This window comes from Typopeltis vanoorti, chromosome 24 (genome assembly GCF_054136105.1).
Source record: "Typopeltis vanoorti isolate ZY-2024b chromosome 24, IOZ_Tvanoo_1.0, whole genome shotgun sequence".
NCBI lineage: Eukaryota > Metazoa > Arthropoda > Arachnida > Uropygi > Thelyphonidae > Typopeltis > Typopeltis vanoorti.
Window position 1 is genome coordinate 55960616 of NC_143572.1, and position 16711 is coordinate 55977326.

Genomic DNA, 16711 nt, shown 5'->3' on the forward strand with positions numbered 1-16711 from the left:
TAATTCAGACTAAAGGAGTTCCAACACAGTATTAAAAGATTCTAATTCAGTGGCATATATATGTTGGAAGTTTTTTCCGCTTGGTTAGACTATAATAGATTTAGTTTAATCCTTTATCCAAGTGTAAGCAAACAAAGTTTACACCTGAAGTATCTGCAGGACTGAGGCAACTCGTGGTAAAGGTGGACCAAGCTCTCATTTCCACTTGTCTTAGTATCTCCCATAATGCAAAACACATCTCTTTTTGGACATGTATAACGCTATGCATTAAGGGAAGGCCACTACCCAGACTGGTTTCGACCTTTATTGAGGTCTCGTCAGTGGGAACCAGATCTCAATAAAGGTCGAAACCGGTCTGGGTAGTGGCCCTTCCCTTAATGCATAGCATTATACATGTCTGCAAGGAGATGTGCTTGCTTTACATTATGGGAGATACTAAGACAAGTAGTGATGAGAGCTTGGTCCACCTTTACCACAAGTTGCCTCAGTCATTGAAGATACTTCAGGTGCAAACTTTGCTTACACTTGGATAAAGGATTAAACTAAATTTATTTGGCATATATATATATATATACACACACACACACACAAGCGGGTTTTTCGCCCAGTAAACTCAAGAAATTCGACCGTAGAACCCACTATTTATCAGACAGTAAAATATAGATTAGGGACCATGAGATGGCAGCACTTGTCAACAGCATCTCTTCATCAGCACCGTGTATGCTTTGTGACAGTCGGGTAAGCTATCTCTGATCTGATTGGCTACCAGTGGAGGTTGAACTTCCCCCCTCACTCTCCAAAAGTTAGGGCTAAAACAGCCTTGCCTCCTCCCTATAGGAGAATAAAAGGTGTTAGCTGATTTATTTTTCCATTTAGTTGAATTTAAACACCCAAATAATTTATTTAGCTTTTAAGGATTATATTTTCTGTTATTCCTTGGTATTTAAATTTCATTACTTGTTCAGATGGTTTTGTATTTTGTTCCAGTTCACATCTTATTCATATGGCTCTACATACCAAATCAAGCCTTGGCCTCCTGGATTTCTTGCCTCCAATCCTGTCTGTTCCAGGACCTTACTTTTCAAGTTTGGACACTAAAATATGATGTTGCTGTCTTCATTAATGGTATCTATCCATCTTGTTCTTATTCCTCTTGGTCTTTTATCCATACTTTTCCTGGTGCTTTGCAAATTGTCAGTTTTTCTGTTTTCTTTATTGATATTTTTACCTTAAAATTAACGTGTCTTGTAGTTTTCTCGACTGCCAGGATCATCTTCATTTCTTGCAAGTATCGCCTGCATATTATTATTATGATACTGGAGTACAGTTCCATCAATGTACACAGCCACTAATTTAATTTTTCCATCTCAAAATGCACAGTTTTACAATTTACCACATGAATATCTGTTCTCCTTTGATCATGCTACCAGTTTAATATCTTTATTGCTACTGCTCTACCCATTTTGCATCATTGGCAAACAACGGAATAGTTCCTCTCGGATCATTTCCTATATCAATGTCCAAATTAAATAGTGGCATAAGAACAGAACCCTGCAGCACACCACTACTCACAAGCCTACTGGACTCAACTCCTGAATATCTATATCTCCATCACTCACCATCTTATCAACTTAGTTATTCAGATGTGACGCCATTTTGATGCATGTAGTCACTGCGGTACTTCATTGGGTAATTTTGGGAGTGAAGCCTGCTAGAAGTGGTAGGGTCGCAGATGCCCTTTCCACAGAGTTAGGACAATCACAAACATCCATGTCCCTGGCTGGATTCACAGACTTGATTGGGGAGTGGATATGCTAACCACTCAGCCAACGAGGCCAGCCTTATCCACTTCCCAACTTTATATCCATTCTCCGTGTGTTGCAATTTATTGATTAGGATTCCATACGGTATCCTGTCAAAACTCTTGAAAAAGTACAGCATGTCACTATAAACCCATTGTCTTTATCCAGCTCAGCTATCCTTGTCCAGCAGTCTGCCATCTCAAAGAATTAAAAAACATCTCCAGTTGGTAAGTCTAAATGACTTATCATCAGCTGGACATGTAGTAATTCACTAAGAACCCCCCCCCGTGCCAAAAAAAAAAAAAAAAAAAACGGGATATCCAACAATTTATTATTTCTTTCTTAAATTCTGTATTTCACCAATTACTACATGACATCTCCAATAACTCATCGGAAAGCAACGCTACTCTACCCAAAGCAACCATTTACACTTCTTAATCCTTCATCTTCACACAATGCTAAATACTTCCATCTATATAGAATGTCATCTGCCACCCACCAATAGTATTTTTGTCTGTAAATAGCGTGTTCTTATAAAAACCGGGTGGCGACCATACCGCTTCATTCCAGTTTTTTTTTAAGTTGCTCAATGAGTTAGCTACGTCTCCAGATGATGGCCCGCCATCATCGTTAGGTGGGTAATTCTTTAAGATAGCAGCATGCTGGACGACTTGAAGCAGGGCAGGCAAAGGTGGCATGTTGGTTTGATGTGTTACGAAGTGTGGTCTCAGAACTATGGACGCAGTTTCAAGAGATAGGAACCATTACAAGAAGAGCTGGCCAAGATCGCTACAGTTGCGCGTCAACCAGAACAGACCGTTATCTGGCTCTAATAGTAAGAGAGAGAGAGCCCTAGAAAGTCCTGTCGCCAAGTGTCACGTGAGTTTACTGCAGCCACATATGAAAACATTTCCAATTAGCTTAAGAAGGTTCATTTCATTGTTAAGAAAGTTCATTTCAAATAGACTGTACTCAAGGAAGCCAGTGGTCTGCATCCTATTATTAAGCACAAACCACCGCAGAGACCATCGAAACTGGTACCATGAACGATGATTTGGAGTCCTGACAAATGAGGTACAATATTGTTCTTTGATGAGTCCAATTTTAGCCTACAAACAGATTATACTAGATTGTGGTACCATCCCTCCAACTTCAGAGAAAGGGACACTTACGGTGGAAGCAGTGTTCTCATACAGGGCAGAATAATGATCAACGGTTGCACCTTTCTTCATGTTCTTGACAGAGGTACCGAAAATGCGCAGCGGTACAGAGAACAGTTTCTCGAAACCTATGTGTGACTTTGCAGGGTACGGTTGGCCTACATTTTATTTTCATGCCTGATAATGCCACTACTTATAGTGCTCAAATGGTAGAAAAGTATTATGAAACTGAAGATATCCGACTGCTGTTGCTAGTACCATTACCAGACTTAAATCCGATCAAACATATATGGGATGCCCTTGTGCGTCGCTTAGCAAGCCAACAGTCACCACCTAGGTCACTTGGAGGGCTAATGTCTGTTTTGGTAAAAAGAGATGGGATTTGCAACGGATACCCTTATATCGAATGCGGTCCACTGTTATCAGGACTATGTTAGAGGGAATCATATTTTCGAGTATACTGTGTCGACTTCTTCAATGTAACCTTTTTGGTAATTTTTATATACACACCTATGTAATGTCCTCTTTGATTAATATTCATAGCATTTTTTTTTCTTTCGCTGTACAGACTACAAATTAACGATTGTATACGCAGACCCAGAAAAAAAACCGTTGACTGATACCAAAAACTAGTTTTTTTTTCCTTTTTTAAATAAAAAAAAAAATCCTGGTTCACTTAGATCTAGTAACATTTACGAAAATACCATGGTCATTTTCATTGTCAGATGGAAGAATTTGGGAGCACACCAATGAAATGCTACTAGATGGGGGAGGGGGCCTAGAAGGACTTCGAACAAACAGAATATTGAAATATGGAGACTTGTTTTGTAGACATTGGTGCAATTACGATACAACGGAATCCTACAATTGGCAAAGTACTTAGGCAAGCCAAACGCTCCAAGAGACCCAACAAAATCCGAACGCGACTCCATTTCACAACAAGGAAAGGCAATCATCTTCCCTCTTCCACATTACAAAGAAATAGCTTTCCCGATAAGCAGGTCATTTTAAAAATAATGTGCTAGACAACGAATGAAATTACCTATCAAGCTTTGATACAATCTACTTAAAAAAAGACTCATTCGGCTGCTTATCAGTTCGATGTGCGAAGTGGGTGTTCGTTGTGGGCGTCGTAAATTACAGCAATCTGCAAGTTCAGATTTAGGCACCACACTTCCCATGCCGCAGCATTACGATTTCCCTAGTGTACTTTGACCTTAATGGCTAGAGGCGCCAGAATATACATACTTCGCTCATAAAAACAGAATTTACTGCTCAGAACCTCTTGTGGAAATATGCATAATAGCATGGTCACCATTTAGAAACGACACAGCGCAGCGTTCCTAAATATGCACGCTGTGAACTGTCTTATAAATGTTTTCTAATTAACCCTCGAAAGAACAGTGCCATTTTCACTATTAATCAGCACAATTACTTACCAATAAGGATCAAAGCGCAGGTCAATAAAGTGAATCCGTAACGACGATGCCTTTTTGATTGGGAAGACCTATCGTGGATTTCTAACTTCAAGTTAGAAATCCACGGTAGGCAAATTAATAATTATTCATTTGTAAAGGCATTTGACAGGAATCCACACGGAACTCTGTGCATAAATTGGAACAAATGGGTATGGATTAGAAGCTGATGATTTGGATTAGTGGGTGGCTGATGGATAGATATTCAAAGAGTAGTTTATGGAGGGGCTGAGTCCATCCAGGAGAAGGTAGGTGACTAGTGGTGTACCTCAGGGCTCAATGCTTGGTCCTCTATTGTTTAATTTGTAAATTAATGATATTGGAAATAATTTGTAAGGAAATATCCACTTTTTTACTGATGATGCAAAATTAGGAAGAGCGATAATCAATTTAGATGATGATGATATCTTGCAGGATGACTTAAATAGGCTGACGATATGGGCTAAGGTAAATGGCTGTCAGTTTAACGTGGCTAAGTGTAAGGTGATGCACTTCGGGAGGATGAGATCACATGCTGTTTACTATATTCATGGAACTGAAATGCAAGAAGTTGACGAAGCAAGGGACTTGGGAGTTATTGAGAACTTAAGTTTAGAGGGCATATTATAAAGGTTTCCAAAACATCACTTCAGATTACATGGTTGTTGAAGAACACACTGACAAGCAGGGATAAGGAAGTGACTGTCCCACTTTATAAGGCATTAATAAGACCGAATTTGGTCTTATTAATGCCATATAAAGTGGGACACTCATCACCAAGAAATTCAGGTGCCCAGATCTGGTCACCTGAATTTCTTGGTGATGAGGAAATGGTGGAGAGGATTCAAAGGTGAGTTACAAAGATATTGAAGGTCTGTGAGATATTTCCTACGAAGATAGTTGAAGGTCTGTGGACTCCAAAAACTAGCTGATAGACGTAGGAGAGGAGATATGTTAGTACCATATCTCCTCTCTATATAAATTATTAAAGGAGTTTTATAGGATTGATACTGTGACTTTTTTTAAAAAACCAGTGGAGGAAGGGAGAGAGAATGAGGGATCATCACTGGAGATGGTGGAAGAGTGTGGTTAACAAGGTGTTCAGACTAGATTTTTTTGCTTGGAGAGTTGGGAATGTGTGGAATGCACGTGGAATGCTTCGTCTGTGAATGAATTTAAGGAGAAGTATGACAGATATTGTGTGAATAATGGTTAGTGTGTCAGTGTAGGGTCTCCCGCGATGTCTTTTGACTCCATGGAGACACCGTTATAATAATAATAATGATTCTTCTGCATTTTTTTTCTCTTTTATGTTTTTCTTTCAATATTTTTTATAAATTATGTATTTAATACAGATATTTTACTTTTCTACAAACATTCAGTATAGAAGTTACTGAGTGCATTCTTTTGATATACTTCTTTGTTTGTTTGGGTAGAATTTTTACCCAAACAAAAACAAACCCTACCATAAAGCTTACGTTTGTTCTGGAAGAGTGGAAAGAAAACCAAAGAAAGGCTTTTGGATTTTCACATGAAGGCAATTCAAATTAGCTAATCTCACTGGAGGATTTTGACTCCTAAAAATCTTTTTTTCACTCCTCCAGAACAAACCTAATCATTTTTCTTTATGCGAATCCTGTCCACTAAATGCTATTAGTCTCCAGCACACTAATAGCACAGTGGATAGAGTAAGAGTTAGATAATTGGGAAAGTGTAAAGACCAAACACGGAACTTTTTTAAGCCACTTCAAGCCTCAAGTAAGTAGGTGATGATCTGACATTGAACGATGAAAATTCATCTCCCATCTAAAGATATTCACAACCATTTGTACTCATTAGAATTCGAACCAACAGCTTATTGGATGGAAAACGAGTACAACACCCACTTGTCCAACCATGCAGACAATTAACAGATATAAACTATTGGCTTCGTAATTTTAGTTTCAGTCGTAATTCCAACCAATCAGTAGCTTCCGTAGCTCCATCGAGTATGATGATGAACTGATTGGAAAGAGCTAGGATCCAAAGAAGTTCTATAAAGATTTTATCAATTGAAGATAAGTTGGTTGGTCTCATAGATGTAGCAAGGGCTTTCATATCACAAAACAAGAAAACGGGCCAAAAATATACCATTAAAAGACAATACAACATCTCAACCATTCATTGAGGCAAGGCAACGACCAACTCAACCCATGTTCACAATCTTTTATTAATATGTGTGGTCTGCATGTTCCGCATATCAAAAATAATAAATAACCATAGTTTTATTTATTTATTTAACGATATGTTTCAAAGTTTTGTCAACATTGTAATCAACTTAAACACTTCTGTTCGAGGGGGAAAATGCCTTCTTCATATTGTTTCGAGATCCTCTATCTGAGTTGGGTGAAATGCGAGTGCGGAAGGTAAGTGTAGATTAGGTCACTCGCAGGTCAAGGTCGAAATCAGCCTGAAAACTTTTAACAAGGCGAATAATTTTACTATATGAACAGTTAATATAATTGTGTACTTTCACATCCAGTGGGATCATTCTTAGGTTTTAATATTATTAAAACAGTATAATTCACAAGATTAAAATCCGGGACAACAAACTACTGACAGCTTTTATGGTATTATTTTTATTTTATTTACTTTTTTTTTTGTGTGTGTGCGCGCGCGCCTGATTAATCTACATTTTTTTAAATCCATTTTCATATGAAGCAAAGAAACATGAAAATGTTTAAATTTCAAATATATATAATTAAATCCAAAGATTCAGAATTAAATATAAGCATGCATTTTTTTTTTAAATTCTTATCTTGAAAAAAAAATAATTTTTTAAAATAACACTTTTTGCTTTCAATACGAGATATATTTTGCAAGCTGTCTATTCAATCCAGAAAGATATTTGCGAAAACGACTGATAAATTTAAAAGTTAAAAAAAAAAATGAAATAATTTGATGAACATCTGAAAGCTTTTAAAAAGAGATACAAAACAAATCGTGATTGAATTTTAGCCAAAAACAATGTCAAACATCTCAGCGATGGTTTTTTTTCGATACTGTTACGACAATTATTTTTTTCTGTTAATACAATTTTCATCAATAATAAACATTAAAAAAATTTCCCATAAGCATTACAACGCTTTTTTATTTTCACTGTTATTACGTGACACCTCCATGGAGTTAGAGGACTCATCCAAAGACTCCAATCGTCATACACCTCACCATCTACGGTATTTAATTCATCAACTACACTACTATGTCTATTGCCTACTAATGCACATAATCCACCATGCACACACATGCCATCTACCACCCAGTAATAATATTTCTGTCTAAATAGTATTTCTTGTTAATTGCACGTGTTCTCTGGAAGATCTGTATGTATGCGGGATGAAAAACCCTTTAGTCTCTTTGAGAGCGGATAACTCACTTTCTACAGAAAAAAAGTCCATATAAAGATTCTTCTAGTCATGACAAGCATTGAACATTAGTGTTTTCTGTTATTTTGTGTGAAAAAATAGAATAAATGCTGTGTTATTTTTCATTTTTAATCATTGATTATCATTACTGTACAACCTGATGTGCAACGAGTGGATGGAGGGTTAAATAGTTCCTTTGCATAAAGGAGGTTCTAAGACTACGGTAGAAAAATACAGGCCAATCACCATCTCGCGAATGGTGGCAAAAGTATTGGAAAAGTTGGTTAAGAACAGAATTCGGGAATGGTTGGATACGAATATGATACTCTATGCGGAGCAACATGGTTTTGTTAAAGGTCGGTCTTGCCTTAGTATTATTGACTTTTTTTATAATAGAGTAACAGCTGAATTGGATAAGGGGAATGGCTACACACTGATAATGTTGAATTTTGCTAAGGCTTTTGACAAGATATCCCACGGAATTCTGTTACGCAAATTAGAACTAATGGGGATGGATATTAAATTGATCATGCCAATACAAGAGTGGCTCATGGACAGATAAAAAGTGGTGTGCTGCAAGGCTCTATGCTTGGCCCATTATTGTTTAATTTGTACATAAATGACATGGAAAAACTTTGTAAAACCATTATTACACCTACAGCAATGTATGCTGTAGGTGTAATAATACGTAAACAACACTTAAGATGGTTTGGACACCTCCAGAGAATGTCTTCTCGGAGATTACCACTTGAGATGATTTGGATTGCCGAATACAGTCTGGAATGGAATCATTAGAGGAAGACGATCAAGAGGTAGACCAAAAAGAACTTGGCTAGTCTTTGAAGGAAATGTCACAATTATCGAGTTTCAGAGAGATGACAAAAATGGCCAGAGATAGAACCAGATGGCAAAGATTTGTTCATAGGGGACTCGACCCGTCATCTAATGGATGAGAAAAATCAATTACTAGTTGTAGATCGCTGTAAAATTTCTCGCTGTTTTCATCTGCACTCTCTGCAGTGGGCCCACATTTTTGGATGGTTGTGATATTAAATGGTTGGGCACTGAATCTTGCAACCATTATTCTTTCACTAACTGGTTTGTATCCTATCATTGCCTGACAGGCCTTGTTACTTAGCAGGAAACCTACGCCTGCTTCATGCTTACTTTCATTTCCTGACCAGAGAACTCTTCCACCATTTGATTCTCCTGACAATGTCCTGACAAAGTCATTATTTACATATTTTTTTAATAATAAGAATAATTTATTACATTATTTTTTCCATGTTACATAGTAATATTATATTAATGATATTATCACATAATAATCAGTATCTTCTTTATTGTTATGTAATTTACTGACTGTTTTGTTACATTTCTGCATTTGATTATAAGGATTAAGTGTAGATGGGTGAGGCAAGTTAATCCCACCTACTTCGAAGCTTGGGTTAGCTTTTATGAAGAGAGTGGGATTTGGCCTTCACTATTTATGTTGTTGTTGTTACTGTTTGTGCATGAGCTGTAGGTATTGGATTTTTGTGATTTGTGAGGTGTATATTAGTGTTAATGGTGTATTAACTTTGTTGGTATATTTTCCAGAGTTCGTTTTTTAATGTTCTGTAGTTATTATGTGTTTTAAATTTCTTGGTAGGTTGTTGAGTTGCGTTGGTATCTGATGTCATCTCACAGAAGAACCGTATGAGTTGTTGAAGGGTGTGGGGATGTAGAGAGTTGTTGTAGGTCGTGTTATACGATATGTGTCTCTGTTGTTTCGATAGGTGATGTTGAAGTAATTCCTTGTTAATGTCATGTAGTGTGTCAGGTTTTTAATGCTCAGAATTCTGTATCGCCATGTAGTTGTCGGATATTGGTTGTTGCGTGTAAGGTGTCCAGATCACTGTTGACACGAATCCCTACTCAGAAGACGTATCTGAGTAGGGATTCGCAGATACCGTGATATAGGAATTTTTTTTATGTTGGAGATGGAATAATGTCTTTTACTTGGAAGAGTTTTGCTGCGATGATCCGGAGTTTGGTATGTAGGTATTCTATATGTTTTGTCCGTTTAAGGTGGCAATCTAGATAGAGACCAAGGTATTTTGCATGTGTTACAGGTTTGATTTCGGGACATTGGCAGGTATTTTTGTTGTTAATGCAGCGGTATGTGTGACAGTGTATCGATAGTGGTGCGGGGCGCATGATTCTTATTATTACTACTACCCAAGACCTCATGGAGTCAAAGACTCATCTGGGATTAGAATTGCGTTTTGGTGGAAGTATGTTGTGATTTCATTTAGGTCTTGTTGTGCTTTGCAGAGAGTCGTGTTGATGTCTGTGTGGATTGCTAGTAGTGCGGTGTCATCTGTGTACTGAAATAATAATAATAATAATAATAATAATAATTTCAAGCGTAGCTCGAAGTTAGTGACTTCAGTATAAATTATCATCATTGGAATAACTGAAGAAATAATTATATACAAATTCTAATGCTGTAATTACTATAAATTCTCTTGAAATTTTAGTTAGCGCATTTTAATGAATGCATTTCAATTACATTTCACTAAGTAAAAGGAATTTTTCTGTAATAAATCTTCATTATTAATAGATAAAATTCCATTATTTCTTCTACTCATTATTAAGCCTAGTTATTTGCACTGTTACTATTTTCAAGAATATATCAGCATATTTGCCTTTAGTTAATTTTAACTAAAATTCATTCATTGGTTAAAATTAATTTTCCTATGTGCAGACATATATTATGCCTTATAGTACAAACCCACTGTGTGTTTTCCTATTAGCGGTAACTTTTATTAACGGTATTTTGTAAATAAAATGTTCTTAATGTCAGATTTATTTAATAAAGTCAATATTTGCATGTTTTGAATATAGTAAAGAGTTAACTGCAAACGCAGCAGAAATATAATACATACACAAGCACGCGCATTCATTTTAATAAATCATTTCACGCGCTATGACATCAGAGCTGTCAGTAAAATAAACAGATTAAATTTTGCACACACAAAAAAGTGTCTTCTGCTTTTGTTTGCGCAGAAGCAGAAATCACAATTCAAAATATTTTCTCCTTCGGTTAAAATAGAGTTGAGTATCGAGGTGTAGTGTGATCTCGGAAGAATTCTCTGCTGTATTACTAAGCTCACTGGACAATTACAGAATCAGCTGTCTGCACAGGATTAAATCGCAAGGGATTTATGTCGGTTGTTACCGATCGATTGCGAGGAGTGACCCATGTTTTTTTTTTTTTTTTCTCTTCAAGATTAGTGCAAATAGCTCACCAGGTGAGTGAAATTACTGAACGTTTTGCTTTTTGAACTGATAATCGTAAGAAGTATTTGTTAAGGGAAGCCATATTTGTCTTCAAAACATAGTGATTAACTGCATTTATTATTAGGAATGGTTTTGATATCTCTGAACCAGATGAAGATTAATACTACATGTTGAAATCAGGGTTATAAACATATGTTGTAACTGCTTATGTACAATACAGTATTATATTAATGTGAGTGGAATTTTAGATTGCTCATATTTCTGTTGCTTCCAAAAACCGTTTCGAGTGATTGATATTTTTGCAAAAATCCGATGAGTATTTATTTATTTATTCATATGGAATTTCCTCCCTTTTCTCCCCAGTCCCTACTGGGGCGTGTTGAGCCCCCTCATGGGGATTAAGTATTTATAGCTGTAGATTGCGGGATGAAAAACCCCAGATAAATTGGGGAGAAAAATCCTGCTACCCAAGACCGGCTAACTTGGCTATGGCTGAGGAAGATCCTTAAGCTCCTCACGTCGGCGACGGGAATCGAACCTAGGACACTCTTTCCCCAGGCATATGGTTGCAAAGCCACCAGGCTAACCGCGCGGACCTATGAGTATTAATGAATTATTAATATAAGTTCAAATTATTTATCAAATATTTGATAATGTGCCGATTTAAGCCAAATTCAATCTCAAGGACATCTAAGATCTTGGGTATATATCCCAAATTGCGAAAAGTTAAATGCAGCCGGACACCCTTTTTATCTCTACAAATGGTCCAGTTGAAATAAAAACTGGAATGGTGGACAATTTTTTGTAAGGATTGTAAATATCAAATATGAATAAAATCTGTCCAGCCAGAAATCCAATAACTGCGTACGGACGGACAAAACTCTTTATAGGTACTTACCCATTTACTAAAATGTTAATAAGAGTGGAAATTTTAAATTTTTTTTGTGAGAGACAGAAACAGATAAACAGAAGGGAAAAGGAGACAGATAAACATAAACAATTAGCTTAAGTGGACAATTAAATGCGTTGAAATCTTCGATAGGTTGAAGATTGTCTTTAAAAAGCTAATTTTACATATTACAATATTTTTTTAGATATGCATACAGTTATGGACCGAAAACAAACGCAAGACCCTTCTTGTTCTGTTGGAACAATAAAAATCTTTTGGCGGTTAAAATGCTAGAAAAAAAAAAAAAAAAATTCTCTGCGAGAGTGGCTATCATTTCTGTCTCTCCATGCTTATGATAGTTTATATTCTTCTCTAGCATACGATATGGAGAATTAATGACTTTCGTCACGGGTTAGTGGTTACATTCAGAGTAGCTAAGAGGCGTCTAGGGTGAAGTGTAAGAAGTTATCTTACCGCAAAAACTTCGTACCGTCAATTAAAACTGAGCCCCCGAATATCAGCATTTTTCAAACTCGTCTCGCTGTTGGCGGATTTTTCTTTTTTTTATTTTCTGATGGACAAAGGTTTCCCTGTATGCAAATTAAAGTTGATTCTAATGTTAACGAGATCAGCACGTTCGAAGATTTTATCGCATAATAGCTCTGTGACAGCCCTTTACAGTAATAACATATTTTCTACTAGTAACAAGCACATTTTGATTTTCCTCCCTTCTTTGTGCTTGTTTTTTTTTTTTTTTCTCAGTGCAAAGAAGCTAAACTATACAAGATTTATCACATTACTAACCGCGTAATGTTAGCCAGCAAACCAACGGTGTTATCGAAACGATATTGTCCAAAGCGCGACTAAACACTTCTCCGGCAAGCTAGTCGCGCCCGCAGCATAACCATACCCGCTTCTTCAGTAATCGCGAACGCGATCATGATGTCGCTCATCACGCTAACTGCATAAATAGAAGGCAGACGAATATCAATCACTGTTGGTCACGCCTTACAGTGTTTTCAACCCTTCGTAATTCTGTCCTCTTCGTGCAATGCTGCCTATTGACCTTTCCGCCGTTCGTCTCTATAATCTTTGCGCGTTCAAATATTCGGCGTCTGCATTCTTAATCCATCATCGGCACATCGTGATAGCCGCCCGTCACCCCTCAAAAAAGAAACGGACTCTTCCAAGCCTACCTCAGATCCACAGCCACCTGTTGGTGATAAGATTGCGCGCGGTATGCGTACAGCCAAATGCCGATTCACCTGGTTGCATTCTCCCCAAACGTCGTCGACCTATGCGGTCGATCGTACGGAACTTGACGGCGGCACCCGACCTCTGACCTGATGTCGACCAACGGGCCGCTCTCTCGCCCCGCCAACAGCACCCAGTCTCCGTGCCGACCGAAGAAGTGCAGTCAGCCTCTGATATGTCAAAAACCTTCGCTCTCCGGATATGCGGCCGCTGCCGAGAGTGCTCGAGACACGCAAGCAAATCTTCGCCGGCGGAAGTTCGGCCAGGTAGGTCACGTTATGACCCATAGGCTGTCGTCAACGATCGGCTGGCGCACAGCGTACTCTCACCAGATGATCGTGGACCAAGCGAAGAGTTTGTGTGGTAGATACCTTCGCTCCAAGCTCCGATCGTGTGCTGCCGTGCACAAGAAACTCGGCTTTCAAAGGTTGAAGAGCATCAGCAATTTGGCAAGAGGATCGTTTGTGGTGGAAGTGGCTGCTGAACTTCGACAGCTGGGAGCGGAACTGGAACGGTTGCATCCTCAGTTGTTTCACAGTGTCACGGAAAATGTCGGATTGCACGCCCTGGCTTCCGAAACTGTAGTTCAGAATCTTTTCCACGCTCTGGCCAATGAACTTTTCCGTACGGACATAACATGGGGAAGGATTGTTGCTTTGTATGCTGTTGCAGGTGCGCTGGCGGTGGATTGTGTGAAGTTGGGTCATCCGGAGTTCGTGCTGGGCTTGGTCCAGAGCATGGGAGCATTTATGGAAAGAGAGCTGTGTGGGTGGATCGTACAACAAGGCGGATGGGTAAGTAATTAATTTGCATTAAATTACTGACCGAGAAGTGGTAAGATTTTTTCACTCATGCAACCTGTTGGCTAACCAAAGCCGAATCCTTTTTCGGAAATCGAGCTCTTCATAACGACCCCGTTTCAGACTTGTTTTTAAAAGTCGCCTATTATATTAAACTATAGCATTTTTGAGTCTTATTCCTTTTTTTCTTCCTTGAAATAAAATCGAAGATATTCAACTTACAGAACGGCGTGTAAAATTTCAGAATGACATCTTCAAGGCGCCTAAATCGAAAATGAATAAACTTATTGATTTTTAGACGCCTTAACGTCATAAACATTTCTCTTCTCTTTTCTTGTCCACTCCTAAATATGTTTGTCTTTCCTAACATCAGCACCTGCGGCAGTAATATCTGATTCTTCGAGGCTGTTGATCAAATAATGCAAATCGTAATGAGTTGGGCGTGCGCTTTAGGTCGTCTGCTTTCTATGGCACTTCGTTTGGCTATTAGTAACATTGTAGGCAGTCTCGTATTTGGCGAATGCTGGGCATGTATGCTAAATAGAAAATGTCGTGAACAAATTTAAAGCTTCGCGTTTAATACATGCATGCTATGCTGCTTATTATCCTTTAAACATATATATTTTTAATTTCTTTTGAATAATAAACGTGCACTTGAAATTATTTCTTGTTCTATAGTATACTGGAAATTAAAACATTTATTAATAGAATTAAAGTATAAAACTGGATAGTTCTCTTTAATGCTACTCTTAAATGTCTTCTGCTTTTTATAGCGAGAGTAACCAACATACAATAGCATTTGTACACTGCATCTGCAAGAGATTAAATAGGCTTCCTTACCTTGACACGATATCTTATGAATGAATAGCTTGAAATATTGTGTAAATTCTAATTTCTTATAAGATAATCTGTTGGATTGAAAGGGATAATAATGCAGATTTTTTTTTTTTTTAAATACAATTTCGTCTGTTGCAGCATAATGTTTCTGGTTTTTCGTTAAGAATCGTCGCCATAAGTTTTCAAATGCAACTTACTAAAATTATTCTTCTGAATAATTTTGCACGTTAGCTATTTTTCTAGTAAAGTATCAATCTTCGGAATTAATTTGCTATACAAGACCTTTTCTCTAATATCTTGGTTATGTGCAGAAATTCAAATACATCATCTCTGATATATACAACATGTCACAAAGCAAATTTTATCCATTTGAAAACCATTTTTTAAATGTTGTTAAACGGGTATCTCCACGGAGTCAACTTCACGATATACCTATCATGGGTATTGTTCATCCATCATACGTCTCCTTAAACTGATTCACCGATGAAGCACTGACAACCACTTCCGACAACCCATTTCGCTCATTCACCACCCTCATAGCAAAAAATGTAAACCTTGCATTTTTGTTAACTGCAACTTTACTGAACTTCTGATGATGACCTCTTGTTCTCTCCCCTTCCTCGCTGTATACTGAAAATTTTCCCTCGCCTCCATTCTCTAATAATTGAGAATAAAAAACAAAAAATAACAAATCAATATGCAGGAAGAAAACAACCATCTCGCTCAAAACAACCATCTCGCTCTAGTCAAAACACTGAAAATAAGTATTTCACTGTAGACCTAACCTCACATCTTGACTATACACCATCTTACGAGGAAGAAAATTTCACCCAAAGCGCATTAATACAATGCGATCAGTTCACATAAGCCACTGATCATCATGGCTTATGTTCCTTCTAGACTTGATTCCAGTCGGTGTATAAGACGACTCTCAAATACTACAGAAAACCCCTCGAAATTATGGGTCATCTTATACGGCGAGTATAAAAAGGGAAGCTTAATTTCTTGGATGAACATTTAGGTAGTTACAATACATCGTTATATAAGAAAATAGGCAATGTTTATACAAATCAGATTAAGTTTTTCTTACATAAATTTATTTAAAATATTACAATAATGTAAGTCTTAAAAAACAAATAATAATTATTAACCTCAATTTTCATGTTAATTTTCTTCATCTGTTGAAAATAGTTCTTCAGATTCATTGTTTAAATGATCGTCATATGGATCCCAGTTCGAATCCGGTGAATTGATTTCGTTTTCATCGTCATCAGTGTCGCCCAACAGATCATCTTCCGTACCATCCATAAGATTAGAGATACCGCACTTTTTAAATGATTTTATTACAGTCTCTACTTTTACTTTATTCCATGTTTTGATCACAAAATTGTACAACATATCAAGTGATGCAGCGCGCACAGATCCACTGTTTGTAAATGATTTTTCACCAGCCAACATCCAATTATTTCACTCTTCTCGCATGTGATCTTTAAATGGTTTGTTCAATAAGGCGTCTAGTGGTTGCAATATAGAAGTTAAACCACCTGGAATAACAGCAATTTCTGTGTTATTTTTTTCTAGAAGACTGTTAGTATTCTCAGTTAATATCCCATACTAATAAACTGCGTTTCTTCATTATATCGCCTGGTCGCATGCTCCACACATTTTGTATCCATCATTTCACACCATTTTCGTCCATCCATCCATTCTTTTTCGTGAAAATGTAGAAAAACACCTGAAAGAAATTTTATCTTAGGTTTAGTTTTACGTTTGAAGATGATCATTGGTTTTAACGTTGTTCCATCAGCCAAACATGACAACACAAC

The 16711-nt window shown here is 37.3% G+C and overlaps 1 protein-coding gene across 1 annotated transcript in view; it reads left to right on the plus strand.

The window, feature by feature from the left end:
• The first annotated feature begins 13304 nt into the window (after nucleotides 1-13304).
• LOC150093235 (bcl-2-related ovarian killer protein homolog B-like) overlaps nucleotides 13305-16711 on the plus strand; it is a 79482-nt gene continuing 76075 nt past the window's right edge. Inside the window, exon 1 of the mRNA XM_090413942.1 lies at nucleotides 13305-14042. Coding sequence (XP_090270068.1) covers nucleotides 13341-14042 — 702 coding nt within the window. The 5' untranslated portion in view covers nucleotides 13305-13340. The remainder of the gene's footprint in view (nucleotides 14043-16711) is intronic.